The sequence below is a fragment of the Balaenoptera borealis genome (assembly GCF_965194805.1).
Source record: "Balaenoptera borealis genome assembly, contig: HAP1_SCAFFOLD_1437, whole genome shotgun sequence".
In the NCBI taxonomy this organism is placed as follows: domain Eukaryota; kingdom Metazoa; phylum Chordata; class Mammalia; order Artiodactyla; family Balaenopteridae; genus Balaenoptera; species Balaenoptera borealis.
Window position 1 is genome coordinate 37749 of NW_028122786.1, and position 25412 is coordinate 63160.

General features: G+C 41.6%; 1 protein-coding gene and 1 pseudogene across 2 annotated transcripts in view; one reads left to right on the forward strand and one right to left on the reverse strand.

The window, feature by feature from the left end:
- Nucleotides 1-6212: 6212 nt before the first annotated feature.
- Nucleotides 6213-25412, reverse strand: part of LOC309622060 (uncharacterized protein) — a 72258-nt gene continuing 53058 nt past the window's right edge. The window contains exons 6-9 of the mRNA XM_082409250.1: nucleotides 23683-23820; nucleotides 20830-20890; nucleotides 14481-14527; nucleotides 6213-13770 (exon numbers count right to left, since the gene is read on the reverse strand). Of these exons, the coding sequence (XP_082265376.1) occupies nucleotides 13703-13770; nucleotides 14481-14527; nucleotides 20830-20890; nucleotides 23683-23820 (314 nt within the window). The 3' untranslated portion in view covers nucleotides 6213-13702. The remainder of the gene's footprint in view (nucleotides 13771-14480; nucleotides 14528-20829; nucleotides 20891-23682; nucleotides 23821-25412) is intronic.
- LOC309622061 (RING finger protein 11-like) lies at nucleotides 16448-19342 on the forward strand (annotated as a pseudogene). The gene is made up of 2 exons: nucleotides 16448-17672; nucleotides 17887-19342. The product of its transcript is annotated as an RING finger protein 11-like (transcript).

Here is a 25412-nt window from a genome sequence, read left to right on the forward strand (position 1 = left end):
AAATTAATTTCCAGTCTATATTCCTACCTGCAATGCATGAAAATTCCTATACTTCCACCTTTCTGCCAATAATTTATAGTTTTTCCGGATTAGAAATACAAGTTTCTATACCATGGAAAGGTAGCGTTTTGGGGTCATTTCTAATTAAATGTTACTTGTCTTGAGAATCTACCCTATCTCCACTCTGTAATTTCCAAGGGAAGAAAGAGTCTTTCAGAGACTTCCAAAATTACTGCTGTGCTTTCAACCAGAGTGCATTCATATGTTCATCCAGACATAATTACAATATACAACGTGACAAAAGTACAAGAATGGGATATTTTCATTGTTTTTATCAGATTTTGACATATAACAGATAAAAGATATGGAAGATTTTAATAGCAATATTAAGAAGTTTGATTTAAAGTATCTATAGAAAACTTTATTCCCAAAACACAGCAGCCACAGTTGTTCCAAATGCCCACGGAATATTTACAAAAATTAACTGTACATTTAGGCAAAATGTTGATAAATCCGCAAAGTAGAACATTTCTAACTAAGCTTATATTCTCTAACCACAGTACAATAAGGTTGGAATTTAACAACTATAACTTTTTCCTTAAATAAACATTTTAAAACAGTCTAAGCTTTTGGGCTACAGGAGAACTAAAAATTGAGATTATAGAATTTTTTTCATTAATGACAGTAAAAGCACATATCCAAAACTTACGGGATGTGACTAAATCTATATTGAGAGGAAAATGTATAGCCTTCAATGATATTTTAGTTCAACAAACTCAACTAGGAAACAATTGAAATAAGCATTCTATAAATCAGTCCCCAGAATTGATCGATATAACCAAGATCTGGTTCTTTCAAAAAAAAAATAGACCAAATCTCTGGTTATTCTGACCATGAGAAAAGGATCAACACTAATAGTATGGAAGGGTATAACCACAGTCAAAGAAGTGTTTTTTTTAAAAAGATTACTGTATGCAACTTTAAGCTGATATATATATTTTTTTTTCCTTTTTTTTTTTTTTTTTAATATGAATGGCTGGATTTTATTTATTTATTTATTTTATTTTTTTGGCTGTGTTGGGTCTTCGTTTCTACGCGAGGGCTTTCTCTAGTTGTGGCAAGCGGGGGCCACTCTTCATCGCGGTGCGCGGGGTTTTCACTGTCGTGGCCTCTCTTGTTGCGGGGCACAGGCTCCAGACGCGCAGGCTCAGTAGTTGTGGCTCACGGGCCTAGTTGCTCCGCGGCATGTGGGATCCTCCCAGACCAGGGCTCGAACCCGTGTCCCCTGCATTGGCAGGCAGATTCTCAACCACTGCGCCACCAGGGAAGCCCTAGGCTGATATATTTTAAAACCGAAATTAGATGGGTGATTTTCTAAGAAAATATAAATTAACAGAGTTGACCAAGAAGTTTTAAATCCTAAGTAGATCATTAATAATAGAAATTTAAAAGACTGTCAGTAATCTGTAGACCTCCCCACCTCTAACTATGTGCCCTCCGGGAATTTTGTACAAATATATGTGCCCACCAAAAGTATGAGAGGATGTGTTTCTTCATTCCTTTGCCAACTATGGGTAGTATCAGTCTTTTTAATATTTGCTAATCTAATGTGTGAAAAAACTCATTGCTTTAAATTGCATTTTTTAAATATTAGGTTTCAGAGATTGCTCTTTACATTTCTTGTTTTGAGAATTAGCTGCTTATATCCTTTGCCCATTTTTCTCTGAAGAATTTTTCTTATTAATTCTTGAGCATTATTGATATTGTATTAATAGTGTAATAGCATTGTTGTGTACTCAACTTCTTTATTTCTTTTTTCCATGCTAAGAAAGATGTCCCCAACCACAAGATTATAAAAAAGTATTCTCCTTTTTTTTTTTTTTTTTTAATACTTATTTAGGGTGGAGGGCAATGCATTTAAACACTTAATCCACATGGAATTTATTTTGTGTGTCTAGATATAATTTTATTGCCAAATGTTTAGCTAATTGTCAGCAGAGATTTTTAAATAAGAAAGTGATATTCATCAATTAATTTATGAGAAGAAACTAAGCTGGACTCTCATCACTTGGACTTGGTAATTAATAGCCGTGGTTCTTTTGAAATTTCTACCCAAAGCAACTAAAATACTATGCAAACACCTTATCAAAATGGAGAGATTGGAAGAGGAAACTAATTCTGACTGAAATATGAAGGAGTTTTATTGATTAAAGTTGAAGTTAGATCAAAACATCCAAGTGAAACTATCTAAAAACATAGCTACGTATGACCTCATGAGTATGTCATGAGTGGAATAAAGATTTTAGAGCCATCCATGTAAAAAAGGTGATCATAATCCTCACAAATACTAAAGCTAAGAGGAAAGATTTCAGAGAATGCAGAGAAGCAGAGAGTGAGAGGGTCACTTCCAGACCATAATTTTTCAAACCTGATAGAAAATCCTTTGGGACTTAAGTCATCTAGCTCTACCACCCTCTACAAGATTTTAATGATCATTTGCTAACCTTCCAGTTTTTCCTGTATATTGAGGGCTTTAGCTCTTGATTTTCTTTCTTTTCTACCCCAAACCCAGCCACTATCTGGGAACCTTACCATCCTGTTAGTTTCTTGACCTCGGTTCTAATGACAAGTACTTCCATTACATTTTAACTCTACAGTCTCATGGCCTGGAATTTTGGCATTATTCAGATTCGTTATGTCTCTGCAATCTTTACTCATTCATGTATGAAAAGAAATTTTCTGAGGACCATTCTGCAGGCGCAATGCATTTTTGATTTGAGGGGGAGGATATATTAGAGTTATCATCTACCATACTTGCAGAAGTAATTGACCAGTTCTGATTTTCTGATGGTGACTACTAGACAGTTATCACCTTAGTTCCTGCTTTTAGAAGTTCTAATCTTGCCTTTCAGAATTAAATCTACGTCAAAATGTTATTTTGGGGGCAGACGAGCTAGTACGTTTTCGTACTGAAACGCCAGTTGCCAGTTTGAACGGTGCATATCTAAAAACTTTTCACAAGAAAAGACTGTCTTTTGGTGCCATCGACTGTATTTCTAATTTTGACTCTGTCTTATCAATGTGTATCTCTGGTCCTAAACTTTAGTGGTTATAAATAAATGAGCATAAACCCATTTTTCTGAAAGAAAAGCATCTTTCAGCAGGCACCTTGCCGGCAGAAGGTCAGCAATAACAATCTTCATACATGAAGAATAGCTGTATAAGGTGATGTAAGAAAATACAGCCTTTTTCCTATATTAGAGATGTTTTCCTAAGTTCAGTTTCCACCTAAAAAGTCATTATTTAATTGAAAAGCTTTTCTTTTTCCCCCCCTGGGTCTCTATGATGGTTTGTCTGATCAATGAACACGGGAATGAATTTCACCTAGATTTTAATTAAACTAAAAAGTACTACAAAAAGCCTGAAACATCTCTGAGATGGTGGCAGTTACTTTTTCCCCAGTTGTAATAAGGCATTAACAGGTGAGTTTACTCTCACAATAATAGAAATTATAACAGAAGAAGCCAGCCAGTGTGTATCTCCTTTCAAGACTCTCTGCAACAGAAAGCTTAAATCATGGTAGCTGATAATGTGAGTTGACTTGTAGTCACTTCAATCTTTATGCGTAAGCCCAGTTGCAGAGAACAGAGTGGGTTGATTCACATCCAGGCGCTAAGGGATGATGAGATCATTAGAGGAAATGCCTGAGACTCTCCCACGGACTAAGGAAAGTGGATTGTTGTGGTTTACCGACGGCATCTGTAAATGAATTCAGCAACAGTTCTATGTTCTATCCCATGGTGGGTCCTCAGCACAAATTGTCACACACAGTGCAGACCTGTGAATTGTGGTTATTGATTGAATCTGTGGAAGTCAAATTAGCGTGACGGCACGGTTCTGACGGTTTGCACTTAGTGCTAGCCGTAGTGTGTGTAGCACTGCACCAAACGTACAATACCCAGCGCCCACATTTTTGTTGGGACTGTCCACTGTTAAATGGAAATGACGCTGTTGGTCACCTTCCATTGTTCTTGTACCCCTGATTCAGTAACAGAAGATGTAAGAACAGAGAGCCCGAGAAGCTTTTTTCTCCAAATAAGGCTTCATAATCGACATGTATTTTAGTTTGCGTACATGAATAAACACATTGTTATAGCTTTCTTGAGATCCTTAACATACCATAAAAGTCACCTATTTAAAGCGTACAGTTAAGTGTGTTTCAGTGTATTCACCGAGCTGTGCAACCGTCACCCCAGTTTAATTTTAAGACATTTTCAACACCTACCATAAACACCCTATGTACATTAGCAGTCACTCATTTCTCCCAATCTCCCACCCCTGCCCCAGCCCCTGCCCCGGCTGTGGTTACTAATCTGCTTTCTGTCTCTATAGATTTCATTATTCTGGACATTTCATGTAAATGGAATCATACAACATGTGATCTTTTGTGACTGGCTTCTTTCACTTAATATTTTCAGAGTTCATCTACACTGTAGCATGTATTCATTCCTTTTTATGGCCAAATCATATTCCACTGTATGAATGCACATATTTCACTTATCTATTCATCAGTTACTGGACATTTGCATTTCTTCCACTGCTTGGCTACTATTAACAAAGCTGCTGTGAACATCCATGTACAAGTTTTTGTGTGGACGTATTTTACATTTCTTTTGGGCATATGCCGATGAATGGATATACTCTGGATAATACAGTTAACTCTATATTTAACCATTTGGGGAACTACCAGACTGTTATGCAAAGTATTGTTACCATTTTGCATTCCTAGCAGCAATGTATGAAGGTTCCCATTTCTCCACATCCTTGAAAACACTTGTTGGCGTCTGTCCTTTTGATTTTCACCATCCTAGAGGGCTAACTAGATACATTTTGTTGAGAAAGAATTTATTTTTAGACTATTTTCTATTTTTAAATGTTTACCGTTTTATAGGCAGGAATGAACTTAATCAGAAAGATTGAAACTAGAAGCAGAAACACACACACCAAGGCTCCTCCCTCATTTAATCAGATGTAAACGTGTGTGCTTTACACCCAGCGGTGCATACCATGTCCTCTGGAAGTGCCAGAGGTTCTCAGACTCGTTCTCGGAAGGGACCGTCAACACTTCCGCTGCCTCTGCTCCACAGGGTGCTCCAGCCTCTGCTTCAACAGCTCCACCACTCACTTGCCGCTCATTGGCAACTTGTTCCATTTGTCTAAGGCTCCAGCTGGCAAAGGTTTTAAAACTTAAAAAGATCCAAAATCTGCCTGTACTAGATTTCCTGGCTCTGCTTCCAGTTCTGCTCTCTGAAGGCACAAAAGAGACCTAATCTTCTACCTCTCAGGTCCCCACTTCCTTCCCTGAAGTATTTTCCCTCAGGTCTTCACTCTTTGAACCGTTTCTCACAGGTCATCCTTTCTACTCCCCTTTCCTAAGTTGACAGCTTCTGGGTCTATTTGTTGACATCCTGTTTTTAAGCATGTCCCTTTGAACTAAGCATGTTGTGCTTCAGATGGTGACAGAGGATTTATCATCTTCCTTTCTGTAAGCTAGAACATTTCTATGGCCTAACATATGTTTTACTCCTATTGAACTCACCAAAGCCATTAAACCTTTATTGCCACACTCTTCCTTGTAAGTTTTTGTTTTGTTTATTCTCATTTCTTAAACTGACAATACATGGTACAAAATTAAAAATATAGAAAGGAGTATTTGATACAGTGTCTTCCCTCTCCCGTTTCCCAGGCACCCATCTTTCCTTTCCAGAGCTACTCAGTGTGACTTGTTCTGGCATATCTTTACAGAGATTTTTAAAACACTTTATAGAAGTTTAATTTACATACCATAAAATACATCCATTTTAAGTATACAATTCAATTATTTTTAGTAAATTTACAGAGCTGTGCAATCATCACCACAATCCAGTTTTAGAACACTTCTGTTACCCAGAAAAGTCCCTTATACCTGTTTGCAATCAATCCACATTCCCAGCCCCAGACAACCTCCAATCTGCCTTTTTCCTTTTCTGCACATTTCATGTAAATAGAATTATATAATATCTAGTCTTTGCATCTAGCTTCTTAGCATGATGTTTTCAAGATTCATCCTTGTTATAGTGTGTACCAGTACTCCTTTTTATTGCTGGTTAGTATTCCATTGTATGGCTCTACCACATTTTGTTTATCCAGTTGCCAGTTGTTGGACATTTGGATTGTTTCATTTTTTTTTTTTTTTTCCGGATAACGTGAATCATGCTGCTATGAACATTTTTGTAAAAGTTTTTCTGTGGACATAGGTTTTCATTTCTTTTGCATATATACGCAGGACTGGAATTGCTGGGTCATATGGTAAGTTTATGTTTAGCTTTTAAGAAAATGCCAAAGTGCAAGCCCCACAAACAGCAAGAAAGTTGAAGAATGAGGTCAGCATTCAAAAATGGGGTCAAATCTACAGCTGGGAAGTGGTGTACAGACAGGTAGAATTTAGATCCTGAGCCTTTAATAAGCACTACCTTCGCTCAGTGCTCTCTGTTTTTAGACTCTATATGAGAACACCTAGGGCTTCCCTGGTGGCGCCGTGGTTAAGAATCCGCCTGCCAAGGCAGGGGACACGGGTTCGAGGCCTGGTCAGGGAAGATCCCAGATGCAGTGGAGCGACTAAGCGCATGTGCCACAGCTACTGAGCCTGCATTCTAGAGCCCGGGAGCCACAACTACTGAAGCCCATGCGCCTAGAGCCCATACTCCGCAACAAGAGAAGCCACTGCGATGAGAAACCCGCACACCGCAACCAAGAGTAGCCCCCGCTAGCCGCAACTAGAGAAAGCCCGTGCACAGCAATGAAGACCCAGTGCAGCCAAAAAAATTAATACATAAAATAAATAAGTTCAAAAAATAAATAAACAAATTAAAAAAAAAAAACAGAACACCTAATGCAGGTGGGAAGGTGGGAGGGACACTGTAAAGGTCATCTATGCTACATGTACAAGAACCCCGAGAGCACACCAATAGGTACCACATTTTTCACTGCTGTAGCCGATCATTCCCCCTGTACTACCACACTGTAGCATTCCCTTCCCTGATCTACTGCTACAGTCTCTTTGGAAGGTGTTTCAGAACTCTTGTTATGAGAGTGCCAGTTGAACTGTCCTCACTTCCTTCATTTATACCAGGATTGAAGACCTTGTGGTCCGAGATCCTGTCCAGAGAGCAAGCAGGCTAAGACTCTGTCTTTGTTGATGTATTTCATCAGAAAGGGCTCTACCCCCTCTCCTAGTTCATGGTGTGAAGTGTTCTTAGCCTCTCAGGAAAGTGGGGAGAATTGGAAAGACTCTACATGAGAATGCTAGGCTTTGTAAAACACTTTAGTTTTTTAAAAATAAGACTCATTTTGTATTGGACTTATAACAATCCTATGAAATACAAAGAAAGCCAAGAATCAGTGACATGAAATGATCACCAGTAAGAACTACAACAGTCACCGCTTATCTCGTAGCACAGGGCATTGTCCATGATCCTTAAGAAGAGTTACTAGAAATGCCTCGCCCATCCTGCCCCTAAACACCAACACAGCAATCATGTACCTTGAACGGTACATGATTGCTGTGTTGGAGTTTAGCGGGAGCATCTCACTTACCAGGGACTGGACTTTTACCTTGATTCCTTTGTAGTGACGGAGACATCCCTGGTGATGAAAAATTCCCTGGGATTGCAACCTCCAAGCCAGACATTTTGTGTGACACAAACTCAAGAACTCCCCAAGTCCTGCAGTAGCAGAAACAGTCACATATTTGAGAGTAACCCAGCATCTGAACTTGGGGACATTTCAGTGACAGCTCCAGTCCAGAGTGCCAGGCGTCTCCTGGCCCTGCCTCCAGCTCCAAGCCAGGGACAAATAGAGAGTAAGCACGTGGATGATATTAAAACCAAGCTTTCAAAGATTCTGGATGCCTAACACATCCCAAAAGAAAACCAAGATCCTCCACTACTCCCTTTAGGAATCCCTGATATTCACCAGCCGCTGGCCTGCACCGATCCCCTCAGCCAAGAGGAGCAGCCTGGTTCTGAAAATGCTGATCTGGGAAAGAACAGCCTGAGTCGTGAGGACCTAGGGACACTCGAAAATGGGATCGAATCCAGCAGTGGTCTTGCAGACATTACTACACTGGCGGAGGATATTCACCTTCCCCAGCTCTTTAGTTCTTTGAAAGATCTTGATCAATCCCAAGGTCCCAACGGGATCAAAGCCAAAGATGCCAGAGCCTTTAAGGTGAATCAGGTGCAGGAAAAGCCAAGTGTCATAAAGGTTCCCTCTGATCAACCCAGGAAGAACAAACAGAAAGCCTCTGAGCCTATCAGTGGCGCTCCCAAGGCCAAAATCCAGCCAAAGAATCCAGAGTGCCTGTTAGGGGGAGAAGTGGTTACATGCCACGCTGCAGTCAGTGACAGGGCTCCTGTGAACACGGCCAAGCACTCTCAAGGCAAACCTCAGAAAGCTGCATCCAGAAAGATCAGCAAAACTAAGAGCCACGGGCAGGAAAAGACCAAAAGGACCAGAGGAAGAAACAAGGCTGAAGAGAACAAGCAGTCAGGGAACAAAGTCAAGGCAGAAGAGAAGCCAACAATTCCCGAGACGAAGCGAAAAAAACACCAAACTGAGCTTTAAAAAGCCTCGAACCTCCCTAGGCATGCGCATGCTGGAGTCTGTGAAGGTTCTTCATGCGCTGGGGAAGAAGGATGATAAGAAAACTGGGCTCTCTTCCTGTCGGCTCTTGGGAAATTCAAGCAACCCCAAAGACCCCCAGCCATCCAGCCATGGCGGCATACCCCACATGAGGGTAAGAGTGCTGAGAAAACTCAAGTCGAAGCCCAGAAACCAGTCAGCAGTGCTGAAACAGAGTGTCTATCCTCATCCCAGTATGAGCGGCCTCCTCCTGGGAAGGTCAAGTTGATACCTCTGCCTTTTTCTGCCTGGGACAAGCCTCAAGCTCGACCCGCTCCTCGGAGGCCACAGTCTCTGGCCTCACATCGGCCTGCTGGGGCTTACCGTGCCCAGCCTGGTTCTACTGACTCAGCTCAACCTGCTGCAGTCAATTCATCCCAGCCAGTTCCTGCCTCTCTGCCAGGTCCCGCCAAACCAGCTCAGCCAACTGTGACCAACCCAACCCAACCGGCTTGGACCAACCATACCCAGCCTCGTGTCCCCTCAGTCTGCTGCTCTTAGGCCTGCACCCTACAAAACTTCATCTGGCGCTTCTCTCCAGCGGGAAGCCTGTTCCCCCTGCTGTGACTAAGCGCCAGTCCCCATCCAAGCTCCAAACCCAACTTCTATGCCAAGACTTCAGCAAGCAACGAGTTCCATGGAGGGAACCCAACGTGCCTGAGCCAGTCATGTCAAAGCCCATCGAACAAGAGCAGAGGCCAGAGCGAGAGGCCATGAAGAGGCGGGCTCAACAACAACGGGAGAATGCTGCCAGATACACCTCTTCGGGGAAGCTGCAATTTTTCACTGAGAGGGAAAAAGAAATGGAAATTGCTGTCTACTACGGATACGTCAAGTGAGAGCTGCTAGGATTCTTGGTGCCACCTTGGCTACCAGCTGTTCTTCCATACATAGGTAAGATAGGTATAGAACTGAATAAGTAAATGGAATACAATTAATAGATGAGTAATAAACCTTAAGAATTTTGAGATGCTGCTAACTGGGGCGTGAGAAAGGAAGGACTGAAAGTTGGATGGGAGAATGAAGGAAAGGGGTAAAAACTGAGCAAAGAGGAAGGAACTTGGCCCAGGGCTAGGAAGGCCAAAAGAGACGTATGGATTTAGGAAAGGAAGCAGGAGTGAGGATGAAATGGCAGAAGTAAAAAGCAGGGTCAGAGGTCTGGGTTGAAAGAACACAATTGGAGTAGAGTTGAAGGTGACAGAAGATGAGTCTAGGTTTACTAGGAGAAATAGAAAAAGTCTCTCGGGGACGCTGGCCTTAAGTCTCACAACCACCAGATAGGTATTTCAGAAAACAAGAGGTTCAGGACACATCTCTGAAAGGTCTGAGTTGCCTTATTCAGGTGTGACTATAGTGGGGGAATAGGGAAATCTACCAGAGAAGTGGCTAGGGCTCAGAGTTATCCTAGGGGCAGCTGACGACAGGGGCAGAGCCAAGGGAACTGCTGCATCAGGAGGCCCACGAATAGGGCCTGGTATGTAAATCACGATGTACTCAACACCTAAGCACGAGGGGAGCGAATGCGCTCTTCAGTTAACCTTGGCAAAGACAGGCAAGGCCGGTATTCCTGTGCCACTTCACTTACAGAGGTGCAGCAAAGGGCTGAGGTCACATCCCATGTGGAGGTACAAGGACTCAATTTGAGGCCCAAATGCCTCTGAAGTCCTCTGTATTTGCAGATGCCCGTAGGCGGCCAACCTGGCTTTCAGAGCACAGCATCCTGAGGTTACTGGTGGACGAGATCAAACTTCTGCACGCGCCTAAATATTAACTTGAGGGGCTTCCTCCATTGAGCAGGGCACGTGCCGCCTTTTGTAAACATCACCATCTACTGAAACGCATGAGAAAAAATCCGACGGAAGCGTCCACTCTCACGGGTGAGAGTGGTGGGGGCACGCGCACTGGGCAGCAGCTCCAACAGCCACAGGACGCAGGCGCCCAGGGGTTCAGAGGCTCCCTGGGAGGCCTCGTGGGGCAGCTCGAGGGAGTGACGATGGGAGAGAGCGGCAGGGCTGGGCGTGAAAAGGAATGCAGTGGGGAGAAGGGAGAGATGGAGACAGTGGATAGTGACTATGGGAAAATGGGCAATTTTCATTTTCAAAATTATTTTTTTGAGATGTCATTCACATGCCATAAAATTCACCTTCTGAAACTGCAAATTCAGTGTCATTTAGTACATCCACAAGCCTATGCAACCATCACCGGCATCTAACCCATCACGTTTTCATCACCCCAAAAAGAAGCCCCCTTAAGCATCAGCAGGCACTCTTCATCCCCTCTTCCTTCAGCCCTGGCAACCATTAATTTGCTTTCTGTTGCTATGGTTTTGCCTTTTCTGGACATTTCATGAAATAATACAAATGTGACCGCTGTCTCTGGCTTCTTTCACTTAGCATAATGTTTTCAAGTTCGTCCATGTTGTAGCATGTGTTAGTACTTCATTCCTTTTTATGGCTGTATAATATTTCACATATCCACCACATTTAAAAAAATCCATTCATCCACTGATGGGCATTTGGGTTTTTTTCACTAATAATGTCCATTTTTTGAGAGTTTATTCTGTGCCAGGCAGCACCAGGCTGAGTTACTGACCTTACTTCACAGATTAAGAGGCTTGGAGAGTGTGAAGAGTTTGCCCTAGATTAAGAGCTAGCAATTGGGGGAACTGGGGTTTGAACTCAGGCAAACTTCAGAGGTAATAGATTCACATGACAGAACACTAGAAAAGGTACACAAGGGTATTCAATGAAAAGTGACCCTTTTCCCCACGTTCCCCAGCCACACATTTCCCTCCTCAGAGACATCTGCTTTGGCCGTGCTGTGGATCCTTCCAGAGAAATATTTATACCCCAACATTTATGTATCACAACTTATTGACTAATCTGTCCCACTGATTTGAAATGTCACTTTTATGGTATAACAGATTCTTATACGTATATATATATTTTAATGTATTTATTTATTTATTTTTGGCTGCTTTGGGTCTTTGTTGCTGTGCGCAGGCTTTCTCTAGTTGCGGCAAGCGGGCTTCTCATTGCGGTGGCTCCTCGTGTTGCCGAGCACGGGCTCTAGGCGCGTGGGCTTCAGTAGTTGTGGCACACAGGCTCAGTAGTTGTGTCTCACGGGCTTAGCTTCTCCATGGCATGTGGGATCTTCCTGGGCCAGGGATCGAACCCATATCCCCTGCATTGGCAGGAGGATTTTTAACCACTGCACCACCAGGAAAGCCCCTTATACGTATTTATATTTCTCTTTTCAGAGCTGTCCTGACTCTTTCTTGCCTATCTGTTATGTTTGCCATTTCTCTAAAATTCTTTTTATCTTCTTTTTGATTTAAAAAAATTTTTTCCTCTTCTTGTTTGTTTCTCTTAAGGCATTATCCATTATGTTCATTCACTCGTATTATTTTATTTAATTTATTTAATTAATTAACTTATTTATTTTTGGAGGTGTCGGGTATTAGTTGCAGCACGTGGGCTCTTTGTTGCAGTGCGTGGGCTCTTCCTTGCGGCTCGTGGGCTCTCCAGTTGTGGCGCGTGGGCTCCAGAGCACGTGGGCTCAGTAGTTGCGGCGTGCGGGCTTAGTTGCCCTGCAGCATGTGGGATCTCAGTTCCCCAACCAGGGACCGAACCTGCATCCCCTGCACTGCAAGGTGGATTCTTAACCACTGGACAACCAGGGAAGTCCCCACTCTTGTATTATTTTAAATTTAGTCCTCATTTCTGAAACTTTTTTCTTTTATTTTGAATTCTGTCTTGAGTTCTATCATCTTACCTAATTCTGGTTTATGCTGTTCTTTCATCTTTTTTTTATTATGGTAAAATATACATAAAACAAAATTTATTATTTCAACCATTTTCAAGTATACAATTCAGTGACATTAAATACATTCACAATGCTGTGCAACCATCACCACTGTGCAAATTCAAAATAATTATGTCAAAAGATTGAGCAGGACATCAGAAAGATGGAGGCAGCAGCATAGCTTCTGAATCTCTCCAAACCCTTTCATGGAAGAAGATCAACTAAAACCAAACACCCATAGGTGGCATTTATCAGCATTTACCATTTCCAGAACTTTTCCACCATCCCAAACAGAGACTCTATAGCCACTAAACAATAACTTCCCATTCCCTCCTCGATCCATGTTCTTTCATCTTTCGCATTGTTTTTCCTAACATCTTTTAGCCCACTTTGAAATAATAGGTTACAGTTTTGATCTGTTTTGTGGACCTGTCTTTTCCAACTTGATTTTATTGTCTGAAGACATGCTATTCTGCTCCTTATTCTCTTTTTTCTTACACTACCTCTGTACGGGATTTGATCCCAATCCTTTTCTGTTACTGATTTTTGGATGAAAAAAGTTTTACAGCACTTTGAAAAGGTGGTGCGAGGCCATGTGGAAACATGTTCTTCATGGCTGTTTCATCAATGCTTCACTTATACTGCTTTGGAATAACTGTTTTCCAGGAGGCATAAACCAGTGGGCTTTACCATTGGACAGAGTGCAGAGAAAGGACCCCACGAAAGCCGATCACCTTAGCAGAAATGACTTAGTTATGATTTCACCCAAGATTGGTCACAAACCAGCCTGGGAAACTCAAGGCACCAGAGACAAGGCATAATGCCATCTTTCCTTCTCTCTGCCTCAGCTCTCAAGGATTGGTCACCTCCATGTTATTAGTAACTATTATTTGGTTTCTGTTCATAATTACTATCAGGAGACACAGCACTTAGGGGCCTAATTACACTGCCTAGCTACGCACCATTCTTCTTCATCTTGGCTTCCTGTCCACCAGCAGGAACCTGATTTAGTTTTGTTCTCCCTTCACCACAGCCCAGTAATTTTTGTGCATGACTCTCAGTCTCACCAGAATCTGTATCTCTCACTCTGCCCCAACATTCCACCCCATCATTCGCTCCCTGAAGTGTACTCTAGAAATTTCGGTCAACTGGATATTTTACCACTGTTCACCATCTCTTATGAAACCAGAAGACGAGCAGCTTTCTTATGGAATGACGGAGAACTTGTAAAGATAAAACACCAGTCTGCAGGAGAAAGGGAAGAAGAGAATGATGGAAATCGTTTCTGCAAAACTAGTTTTACATTACGTTTTGTTTGTTCCTGGTAAAGAAACTGAAATCTTCTAAACATTAAAAAAAAAATCTAAACCACTAAAGTCAATAATACAGGAATATAACTTTTGAAAAAAAGTTCTTTGGCTGCGCAGCATGTGGGATCTTAGCTCCCCAACCAGGGGTTGAACCCACGCCTGCTGCATTGGAAGCGCAGAGTCTTCACCACGGGACCACCAGGGAAGTCCCAGGAATATCACTTTTAAAGGAGAAGTTATAAACCCCTTGGTTCTATGAACTGGAGATTTTTAGTAAGAAGTCATGTATTTTAAATGACTTGGAGCTTTAAAGGAAGGAAGGAAGGAAGGGAGGAAGGAAAGAAGGAAGGAAGAAAAAGGGACTTCCTTGGTGGGGCAGTGGATATAATATCAAAAGTAAATTAATTAATTAAATAAATTTTAAAAAGAAAAAAAAAATGCTGAAATCCACTGACTAATTATTCAGGCTATTATATCTTGCTATTTCCAGATACATCCCTTTATAAACTTTTGGTAAAAGGTTATCGTATGTCAGAACAAATGAATTACAGACTTTTCTATTTTTCCAAAATTTGAGAAATTCCCTTACATTTCTCCCTTCAAATTTTATAACAAGGGAAAAGTAGTGACAACCCTTATACTTACATTCAATTGCATCATCTGGCCACATGCCTTCTACATCAATCAAATATCTACAAAACAACAAAATTCGAGTCATTTGTAAATAAAAAGGAAAGAAAATCAAGTTTTTGCAAAAAAAGGTCCAATTGTGCTTTACAAATACAGATAGAAAAATCCTAAGAAAATATCAGCATATCTAATCAATAATTATTAAAGCATGATATATACCATGACTACAAAAAGGCTTTATTCCGGAGTTTCCCTGGTGGCGCAGTGTTGAGAATCTGCCTGCCAATGCACGGGACACGGATTCGAGCTCTGGTCTGGGAAGATCGCACATGCCCCGGAGCGACTGGGTCCGTGAGCCACAACTACTGAGCCTGCGCGTCTGGAGCCCGTGCTCTGCAACAAGAGAGGCCGCGATAGTGAGAGGCCCGCCCACCGCGATGAACAGTGGCCCCCGCTTGCCGCAACTAGGGAAAGCGCTCGCATAGAAACAAAGACCCAACACAGCCAAAAAAAAAAAAAAAAAAAAAAAAAAAAACAGGCTTTATTCCAAGGACCAAGGATGCAAGGATAACGCAACTTTAGAAAATCTATTAATATAGTTATTTACATTAATACAACAATTTAATCAATAAATGAAAGAGAATAAAATACAGGACCAAACTGGCAGATGTTAAAAAGTTATCTGATAACATACAACGGTCAGTTTCGGTCAAAATGCTTTGTACACTAAAAACAGGAGACTTAATATGACAAGAGTATTCATCAAGAACCAACAAATAACAAAAGACAAATTAGGACAAATATTAACATCATATCTAAAAAACCCTATCTAACCAACCACAGGAGCCAGAAACTTAGGAATCACCATCACTGACAGCTATTTCTCCCTCACCCTCATCCTCAACCCACCACCAGTGCTGACAATGATACTGCCTACATACCTCTAGAATCTGTCCACATCTTTCCACCAAAATGACCACCATACCCTGGTCCAAGCCACCATTATGCCCAATTTCTACACAAGTCTCCTAACTTGCTTCCTCGCTTCCACTCTTTCTCCCTGCAGTGTATTCTCCACTCGGTAGCAAAACGATAGGTTGAAAATGCAATTGGGTATGTTCCACACACTCACCTTCAACAAAAATAGTTCAATGGTTTTCTATTACTCTTCAAGTCTGAAACCTTAAACATAAGCCTGCACGATCGAGCTCCTACCCACACTTGCAGCTCCATTATAATGACATGCTCCCCCAACGGCCCCACCTTCCTGGCCAGTTCCTCCAACACAGCATATGCTTTCCTCTTAGAGGGTCTTTTGCTATTCCTTATGCTCAGAAATCTCTCCCCAACGTCCCTATCTGGTTAATACCTACTCATCCTTCAGATATCAGCTGAAACATCCCTAAACCTTCTCTAATCTCCATGATGAGATCAAATCCTCCCTAAAATATGCTCTCATGGTACCATGTCCCTCTCCTTGGCACCTGTCAGAGTTGTAATTCTACATGCAGAGTGTGATTCTTGAATAGCTATTCCCTCTCTGGACTGCTAGAATTCACAAAGGGCAGGCAGGTCAAGTCTCCTCACTCACAAAATTTCTCAAGTCTTTTTGCTAGCACCCAGCACAGTGCTTAAACATAACAGATGCTCAATACGTATTTCCTGCATGAACAACCATACATTGGTACAGTGTAGCAACACCCACAAAAAGCATAAGGGCATAAACTCCTTGATGCAGAAGTCCCATTCTGAGTGAAGTTAACTGAGACAAAGCATATATATTCAAAGATGTTCACACAGGAATGTTCATTACTTTGATGTTTTATAATATCAAAAACTTCTGACTTGTACATGTTCATCAGTAAGCAAAGGAACAATGCAGCCTTAAAAAAAAAAATAAACCGATCAACAAAGGATTAATCTCCAAAATATATCAATAGGTCATGCAGCTCACTATTAAAAACACAAACAACCCAATCAAAAAATGGGCTGAAGACCTAAATAGACATTTCTCCAAAGAAGACATACAGATGGCCAAGAAGCACACGAAAAGCTGCTCAACATCACTAATTATTAAAGAAATGCAAATCAAAACTACAATGAGGTATCACCTCACACCGCTTAGAATGGGCATCATCAGAAAATCTACAAACAGCAAATGCTGGAGAGGATGTGAGGAAAGGGAACCCTCTTGCACTGCTGGTGGGAATGTAAACTGATACAGCCACTATGGAGAACAGTATGCAGGTTCCTTAAAAACTAAAAATAGAATTACCATATGACCCAGTAATCCCACTACTGGGCATATACCCAGAGAAAACCATAATTCAAAAAGACATATGCACCCCAATGTTCACTGCAGCACTATTCACAATAGCTAGGTCACGGAAGCAACCTAAACGCCCATCGACAGGTGCACGGACAAAGAAGATGTGGTACGCATATACAATGGAATATTACTCAGCGATAAAAAAGAACGAACTTGGGTCATTTGTAGAGACGTGGATGGACCTCGAGACTGTCATACAGAGTGAAGTCAGTCAGAAAGAGAAAAACAAATATTATATATTAATGCATATATGTGGAATCTAGAAAAGTGGTACAGAAGAACCGGTTTGCAAGGCAGAAATAGAGACACAGATGTAGAGAACAAACGTATGGACATCAAGGGGGGAAAGCGGGGCAGGGCGGGGGTCGGTGGTGGTGAGATGAATTGGGAGATTGGGATTGACATATATACACTAATATGTATAAAATAGATAACTAATAAGAACCTGCTGTATAAAAAATAAATAAATTTTTTAAATTCAAAAATAAATAAATAAATAAACTAATTAAAAAAAAAAAAAAAAAAAAAAAAGAATGAGGTTGGGAGACTGTCAAAACAGCACACAGATCACACACTCAAGCCCCGGAAGATGGGGAACTGCCTTAAGTCCCCCACTTCGGATGACATCTCCCTGCCTCACAAGTCTCAATCCGACTGGGCTAGCTTTGGCAAGGGGACGGAGCTGGATCAGGAGCTGCTGCTGCCATATCTGGATCAAGTTCCAGTTTTGGTCTCTCATCCAACACCTAGTCAGACTCGCCTAGCACCTCAGCTGAGAGGAGCAAATTAGGATAGCTCAAAGAATAGGCCTCATACAGCATCAGCCTGAAGGAGTTTATGACCCTGGAAGAAATGGATCAGAAAAAAGGATCCGGGGGACTTCCCTGGTGGTGCAGCGGCTAAAGACTCCACACTCCCAACGCAGGGGGCCCGGGTTCGTTCCCCGGTCAGGGAACTAGATCCCACATGCATGCCGCAACTAAGAGTTTGCATGCCACAACTAAGGAGCCCACCGACTGCAATTAAGACCCGGCACAACCAAATAAATGAATAAATAAAATAAAACAAATATTTAAAAAAAAGATCGGGGAGTGTGTGATCTGTATGATGCACTTTGTTTATGAGAACCCAATTTGATTTCTGCTGTGTATGCAGATCACCTGGGCTGTACAGATGACTGGCTGATGAGATCCTTCACGTGCCCCTCCTGCATGGAGACAGTTGATGCAGCACTGCTTTTGTCCTACGAGACTAACTGAGCCAGTGTCTCTCACCTGACTTCAAGTGAACCATCATTTTTGGTGGTTTTGATCTTTTGTGGTTGAGCCCAAAGAGCCAGGGATTAGGAATTAAGATCATGCATGAAAGTTTCCTAAAAATTCCTGAACGGCTGCAGATGTTGGGGAAAAGCACGTGATATTTTAGAAATTTAGGGGGAAAAAGGAGGATGGTATTTTTATGTAAAGCCTTCACCCAGTGTTGAAAAATATAATTGTTATTTAGATCTTGTTATTCCTCCAGTACATAGGAATTGTGTAAAGTGTTACAGCAGCTATATATGTTTCAACTGTGTGCCAAAGATTAGGATAAAGATAGTGGTTGTTTTTCCTAAGTGAGATAACTTTCTTCTTCCCCCTACCCAAATTCTTTTCTGAAGTTGCTGGCATTTGGGTCAAGGTTTTATGAAAAGCCACATTTTAGAACACTGGCACAAAAAAAGGAGTTTTAAGCTGGTTTGCATAGTTCTTTTTTTGTTTTAGAATAAACATAGAGCACTTATATTTTTTACTTTATAGGAACTCCACAAGTTAAGGTCCCATTGTTCTTTTGCTGTGATTGTTGTTACTATTGATGTTGCTGTTTTCTGTCTTTGCTGGTTCTTTCTAATCTACCATTTGTCATTATTGGCATATGATCATCTCAGGGTCACAAGATGGCTGCTGTAAAACCAAATATCATATTCTCACAAAACAAGGAGGAAGCAGAAAAAGAGCCCAAATGGTCATTTTCCTAATGCCTATTTATCTTTTCTCAGAGAAAAATATCATTCTCATAAGCACAATAACAGCCTTCCCTTAATTACTCATTTGCCAAAACAGACTGATATGACCATTCGTAAGACAATTCATGGCAAAGAGGGATATGATAATGATTGTCTTAGCCTAACAAGGATTTATCCACTCAAGCTGAATGCTTCACTCCTCAAAAAAGTCATAAAGCTCTATGAGCAAGGAAGAACTACTAAGTGACTGTTAAGTAAACCATCAGAATTGTTTGTCCAAGACCATACGATTCTTTCTTTCCACTGGAAATGGAATTCATTGCCTTAGGTCTTTTTCAATAGTGTACTATTACTGTTGGGGCTGGCTCTGTGCTTGAAAACCAGCTGAAAACCAGTTATAACCTGTTACAAGTGCTATATCTGTTTGCAGTTAAGAAATGCAGAATTCAAAGTGATCTCCTAGCTTGTAAGCCAACTGAGATTCACTGTCCCTCTTCTATAAAAAAAATGAGCTAATGTGTCCAGAAACTAACTCTAGTAAAGTGGGGTTTATTAACATTACCCTTTCTTATGAGTTTCGTCAAATTATTTTGGTTGTTAACATGGTGATAATTAAAAGTCAAGGTAAATTTTAAATATTAAGAATTCTGATGTATTGAGCTTGAATTATGCCACCATGCTTATGTAAAAATGAAAGTGGCACCATGGTTACACTGAGAAAAGTTTCTCAGTTGTAACCATTTTGATTTCTTCTTTCCTGTGACCTCCTTCCCTGTTGTCTTGAAGCACAGCAAAAGGATACTGCATGTCTTCTTACTGTAGTGCTGAGGTTATTGAAGTTATATAAAACACATCTCAGTCTCTTGTTTCTTGGAAGGAAAGTCCTGCTAGTTGACTGACAATTCTAAGCAGGGAGAATTAAGAGAAATGTGTTTCATGTTTTGCACACAAATGAAGAATTTGTATAATCACGACTTCACAGCTGTGATCTCAAAAAAGAAGGAATTTCTCTCTTTCTATTTTTCTTGCAATTAACGTAAGAACACTCTAAATCTCTAAGTTTCTGAAGCGTTAGTAGAGATGGTCTAGTAAAGATGTAGTTGTAATGTTTTACCCATTTAGCATGTGTTTATTTTTCCTTATGTACTCCAAGGTGACATATTTGTTCAGCTCAGTGATATTACAGCTAAAACAATCATTCATTAGTAAAAGGAGAAGCAATCTCAACCTAACAAATCAGAAGTGTTTCTTATTATTTTATACTGAGTTGAATATTTGACTCTTAACACTTTTTGCTACATACAAAACACAAGTCTCTTGAAGGGTTCCTCATAAGTGCATTATACAAGGATTTAGTATGTCCTAAGCACTTAAAGATTTGACATTCAACTGTAGTAGTATCCATGTTGGTTACTTTTCTTACGAGCCCCATGATGAGTTGGAGAAACACTGAAAGAATTAAGAGTATCAGGTTCTATTAAATTGTTACATGTATCTTGCTTAAGTTTGTGCTCATTTATTTATATCCAACTACATAAAGCAAATTTGGAGGAAAAAAAAGAATAATAAATAAATAAGAATGAGGTCTCCAAATATTGTCAGACGAAGATGTCCTCCATATATTAAATTATAAACCAGAATGTCTAAAACACTATACCATTAAATCACAGGTACAGTCAGTTCTGTATATCCAACGGTTCCATAACCTGCAGATATGGAAGCCCGACTGTACTACACCATTTTACATACGGGACTTGAGCATCCGAGGATTTTCGGATCCATGGGGAGTCCTAAAACCAATCCCCCTGCAGATACCAAGGGACCATTGTATATGCTTATATCTGCATTTTTTACGTCTGAAAAAATATGTGCTAAATTATTACTGGTGGTAACATCTGAGTAGGGGGCAAAATTGCCTTCCACTTCATACACTTCTCTGACTGCATTTTTTGCATTCAGCTTACATTAGCTTACATTACTATTGTAAACAGAACAATTTAAACATGCTCTGCCTCTTGGGGTTGGCAACTCACCTGCACATGAGGTAGCCAGTCCTGTTGAAACCATGGGTACAGTGGACACCAAGAAGTCTGTCTAGAAAACAGGGAATATGGAATTAAGTAAGCGAAGTAGATACACTAAAAACGAGTTATACAATTTTCTGAAGAGTAGCCTTTATTAGTTACCACAACACTACCACTATCCTGAAAAGGAAAAACTCTGAAGAAAAGAGTGTTTTTGCAGGAACGTACTATAAAGAATTAACTACTATACAGTCAAAATTCATTGTCTCTGGGAAATTTTGCATAGCCTCCAATCAGATGCAATAGTGTGGACTGGAGAATGCCCATCAGGAACTGATCTGACTATAGAAAAAGGGAGTGGAAAAAAAAAACAGGCTATCAGAAGAACAGAATTTGTTTTTGAGTGAAACAAATGGAATGCCTTCACTTTTAATGCTCAATATTAAAAAGAACAAACGGTTTCTGAAGGGCTCTTGGGGTCCCCAAAGCACTTCCATTCCTTCTCTCCTTCACTGCTCCTCACACGCCACGGGTCTATATGCCTGGGGAGTTCTCGGGTTAAGTAGCACCGTTCTTATTTCACAATGAAAAAGTAAGGCTTGAGAACGTAAGCCCAAGCTGCAGAGCAGGCAAACAGAAAAAAGACTAGAATCGAGTCTCAGATTTTTCCAACGATGCCACAGTATTTTGTGGTCCAGGACTTAAAAAAAATTATATGAGAGAGTAAATAAAAAACAACAACATGTAGCTGATCTCTGCAAAAGCTATGTCTGTGACTAGGTGGTGTCTGGCATTCGTCATCTCCTGCCTGGAATACTACCGCCCTACAATTCTAACAATCTCTTCTATTTCAACTGATCCTCCACATGGAAGATGTTCTCTCTCTAAAATATAAACTTGGCTGGATTGCTCTGTTGCTTAAAAATCTGTTGTAGCAATGCAACTTCCCTAACACGAAGCGTCTGCAACTTCTCCAGAGTCTCTGCCCCTGCCGTCAGTTCGGCATCGGCTACCGGTACCCCTTTCCAGACACTCATGGGTAGTGCCTACCTTTACCAACATTCTAGCACGACTATGTTATCTGGAGTTACTGACCACAGCCAGATCTCCACTTCAGCTGCTTCCTATCCAGGTGTTCTTGAGTGGGACATCACAGCAAGCACTGAAAAGAATTCTTCTTCACTCGGAGACTTTACTCTGGCACTCACTGACCGGCATACAGCTGCTTCCTCCATGTTTCTGGCAGCCCAGTATGATAAAACTTCAGACGCCAATAACATGGTCCCTCTACATCCATCGCTTTCTGCCAGCCTTGCTCAGGGAACACCATCTCAGATTCCAAATCAGGGGCAGAGCCACCTGTCACTTACCTACCAGGAAGGAAGCCAGGTATATTACTATAACCAAGGCACACTGGGGTCTTTACTGTATGGAGAACTTGGCTCCTGCCCGCAATCCTATGGCTCTGTGTCATACACAGGAAGTAGGGCCTCTGTGCAACCAGAAATGGGAATGGGACTGAAGGAGATTCAGCCCACAAATATCCGACCACCAGCTTCCACCTCTGCAATCTGCCACCCTGTGTCTGCTCAACGCATCACAGAAACAAGTTTTCAAGGTGAGTACACAAACGGCAGAGAAAGTTGAAGAATGAGGTCGGCATTCAAAAATGGGGTCAAATCGACAGCTGGGAAGGGGTGTAGAGACAGGTAGAATTTAGATCCTGAGCCTTTAATAACCACTACCTTCTCTCAGTGCTCTCTGTTTTTAGACTCTATGTAAGAACACCTAGGGCTTCCCTGGTGGCGCCGTGGTTAAGAATCCGCCTGCCAATGCAATGCGGGGGACACGGGTTCGAGCCCTGGTCTGGGAAGATCCCACATGCCGTGGAGCAACTAAGCCCATGTGCCACAACGACTGACCCTGCATCCTAGAGCCCGTGAGCCGCAACTACCGAAGCCCACGCGCCTAGAGCGCATGCTCCGCAACAAGAGACGCCACCGCGAGGAGAAGCCCGCACACCACAACCAAGAGTAGACCCCGCTAGCCGCCAACTAGAGAAAGCCCGTGCACAGCAATGAGAGACGCAGTGCAGCCAAAAAAATAAATACGTAGAATAAATAAGTTCAAACAATAAATAAATACATAAACATAAATTACAAAAAAAAGAACACCTAATGCAGGTGGGAAGGTGGGAGGGCCACTGTAGAGGTCATCTATGCTACATGTCCAAGAACCCCGAGAGCACACCAATCGGTACCACACTTTTCACTGCTGTAGCCGATCATTCCCCCTGTACTACCACACTGTAGCACTCCCTTCCCTCATCTACTGCTATAGTCTCTTTGGAAGGTGTTTCAGAACTCTTGTTATGAGAGTGCCAGTTGAACTGTCCTCACTTCCTTCATTTATACCAGGATTGAAGACCTTGTGGTCCGAGATCCTGTCCAGAGAGCAAGCAGGCTAAGACTCTGTCTTTGTTGATGTATTTCATCAAAAAGGGCTCTACCCCCTCTCCTACTTCATGGTGTGAAGTGTTCTTAGCCTCTCGGGAAAGTGGGGAGAATGGAAAGGACCCTATATGAGAATGCTAGGCTCTGTAAAACATTTCAGGTTTTTAAAAATAAGACTCATTTTGTATTGGACTTACAACAGTCCTATGAAATACAAAGAAAGCCGAGAATCAGTGACAGGAAAGGATCACCAGTAAGAATTACAGCAGTCACCGCTTACCTCGTAGCATAGGGCACTGTCCATGATCCTTAAGAAGAGTTAGTAGAAATGCCTTGCCCATCTTGCCCCTGAACCCCTTGAAAGGTACACGACTGCTGTGTTGGTGTTTAGGGGGAGCATCTCACTTACCAGGGACTGACTTCTCCCTTGATTCCTCTGTAGTGATGGAGACTTCCCCGCTGATGAAAAATTCCCTGGGATTGCAACCTCCAAGCCAGACAGCTTTCCTATGGAATGACAGAGAACTTGTCAAGGTGAAACACCAGTCTGCGGGAGAAAGGGAGGAAGAGAATGATGGAAATCGTTTCTGGGAAACTATTCTTACATTATGTGTTGTTTGTTCCCGGTAAATAAACTGAAATCTTCTTAACAGTAAAACAAAATCTAAACCACTAAAGCCAATAATACAGGAGTATAACTTTTGAAAAAAATTTCTTTGGCTGCGCAGCATGTGGGATCTTAGCTCCCCAACCAGGGATTGAACCCACGCCTGCTGCATTGGAAGCGCAGAGTCTTCACCACGGGACCACCGGGGAAGTCCCAGGACTATCACTTTTAAAGGAGAAGGTACAAACCCCTCGGTTCTATGAACTGGAGATTTTTAGTAAGAAGTCAATATATTTGTTGTTAGGCTCATTTTATGTTAGGCTGTCTCCCTGCACAGGATGCAGGCGCCTTGAGGATGGAAGTCATATCCCTCTATAGTACGTCCCTCTTCTTTCTGCTTTGCAGTTTGCTGCTCCACTTGCTCAACCCCACCTAGTAATAACCTATACTTCCCTTGTTCCTGTTTTCCCATCTGGAAAACAGACAAAAGGCAACCAAACAACGCAAAGGTCTCAACAAATAAGGGATATCCAAAACCAGAGATGGCCAGAACTTCTGTACCCCTGATGAAATAGTCCTCATACAAAACCTGATAATCAAATTCCTTAATGCTAGGAATCACAGTGAAAAATAGTATCTGAACTGACTTCTGTCAGATGAGTGAGAACTAAGGTTAATTCAGTGTATCTGAAGCATAGAAAGTGAGGGCAAAAGTGGCACAAGATGGGGCTAGAGAAGCAGAGAGGATTCTAGACCACGCAGAGTCTTAAAGGCCAACAGTGTGTTTTCTATTCTCAAAACAATGCTTGTGAGCGATGTTTATGAGCAACGTTCCAACTTGCTTTGAAGGTTTCTTGTGTGAAGAGTGGATTGGAAGGAAACAAGATATATGGACACCAGTTAGGACCTAATCGCAACAGACAGGCAAGTTCAGTATTAGGAAGTTGAGGAAGAGCTGGCTGACAGATTCCAAAGAAATTCAGGAGATGAACTGAAGCGGGCTTAATGGGGTAGGAGATGGAGGAAAGGAAGGTCTTAGGGAATTCAAGGGTTTACTGCACACATGAGCAAAGTCTCAAAATTAATCATTTGAACGTACAGAGGCGGATCTCCCAAATGACACCGGTTAGGAAGCAACGGTACGCCCTTTAGAATTCCTAGAGACAACACAAATCAACTGTTTCGATGGAAAATTCGGCGGGACTCTTGATTTCCATGGGAATACAGAGAAAAGAGACACTGATCTGGCTTGCAGGTATATTTAGGAAGTTGTTAGCCGGACATCACCTACTAGTATCATGTAAGTAGGCCGTCCGAAGTAGGAAGCTTAGGGGAAAAACCTGGAGGAAAACTTAAAAGCTTAAGCCACACCTCTACACTACACCACCTTTCACAATTTCTTCTCAGATAAGCATCATCCCCATCAGTGAAGAAACTCGTTCGTACCTCATAATAGGAAAAACAGGCCTAAAGATTCAATGTGTGTCTTGGGAGGTCCCATCTATGCGATATCTTCCTGGGACCAGAAAAGG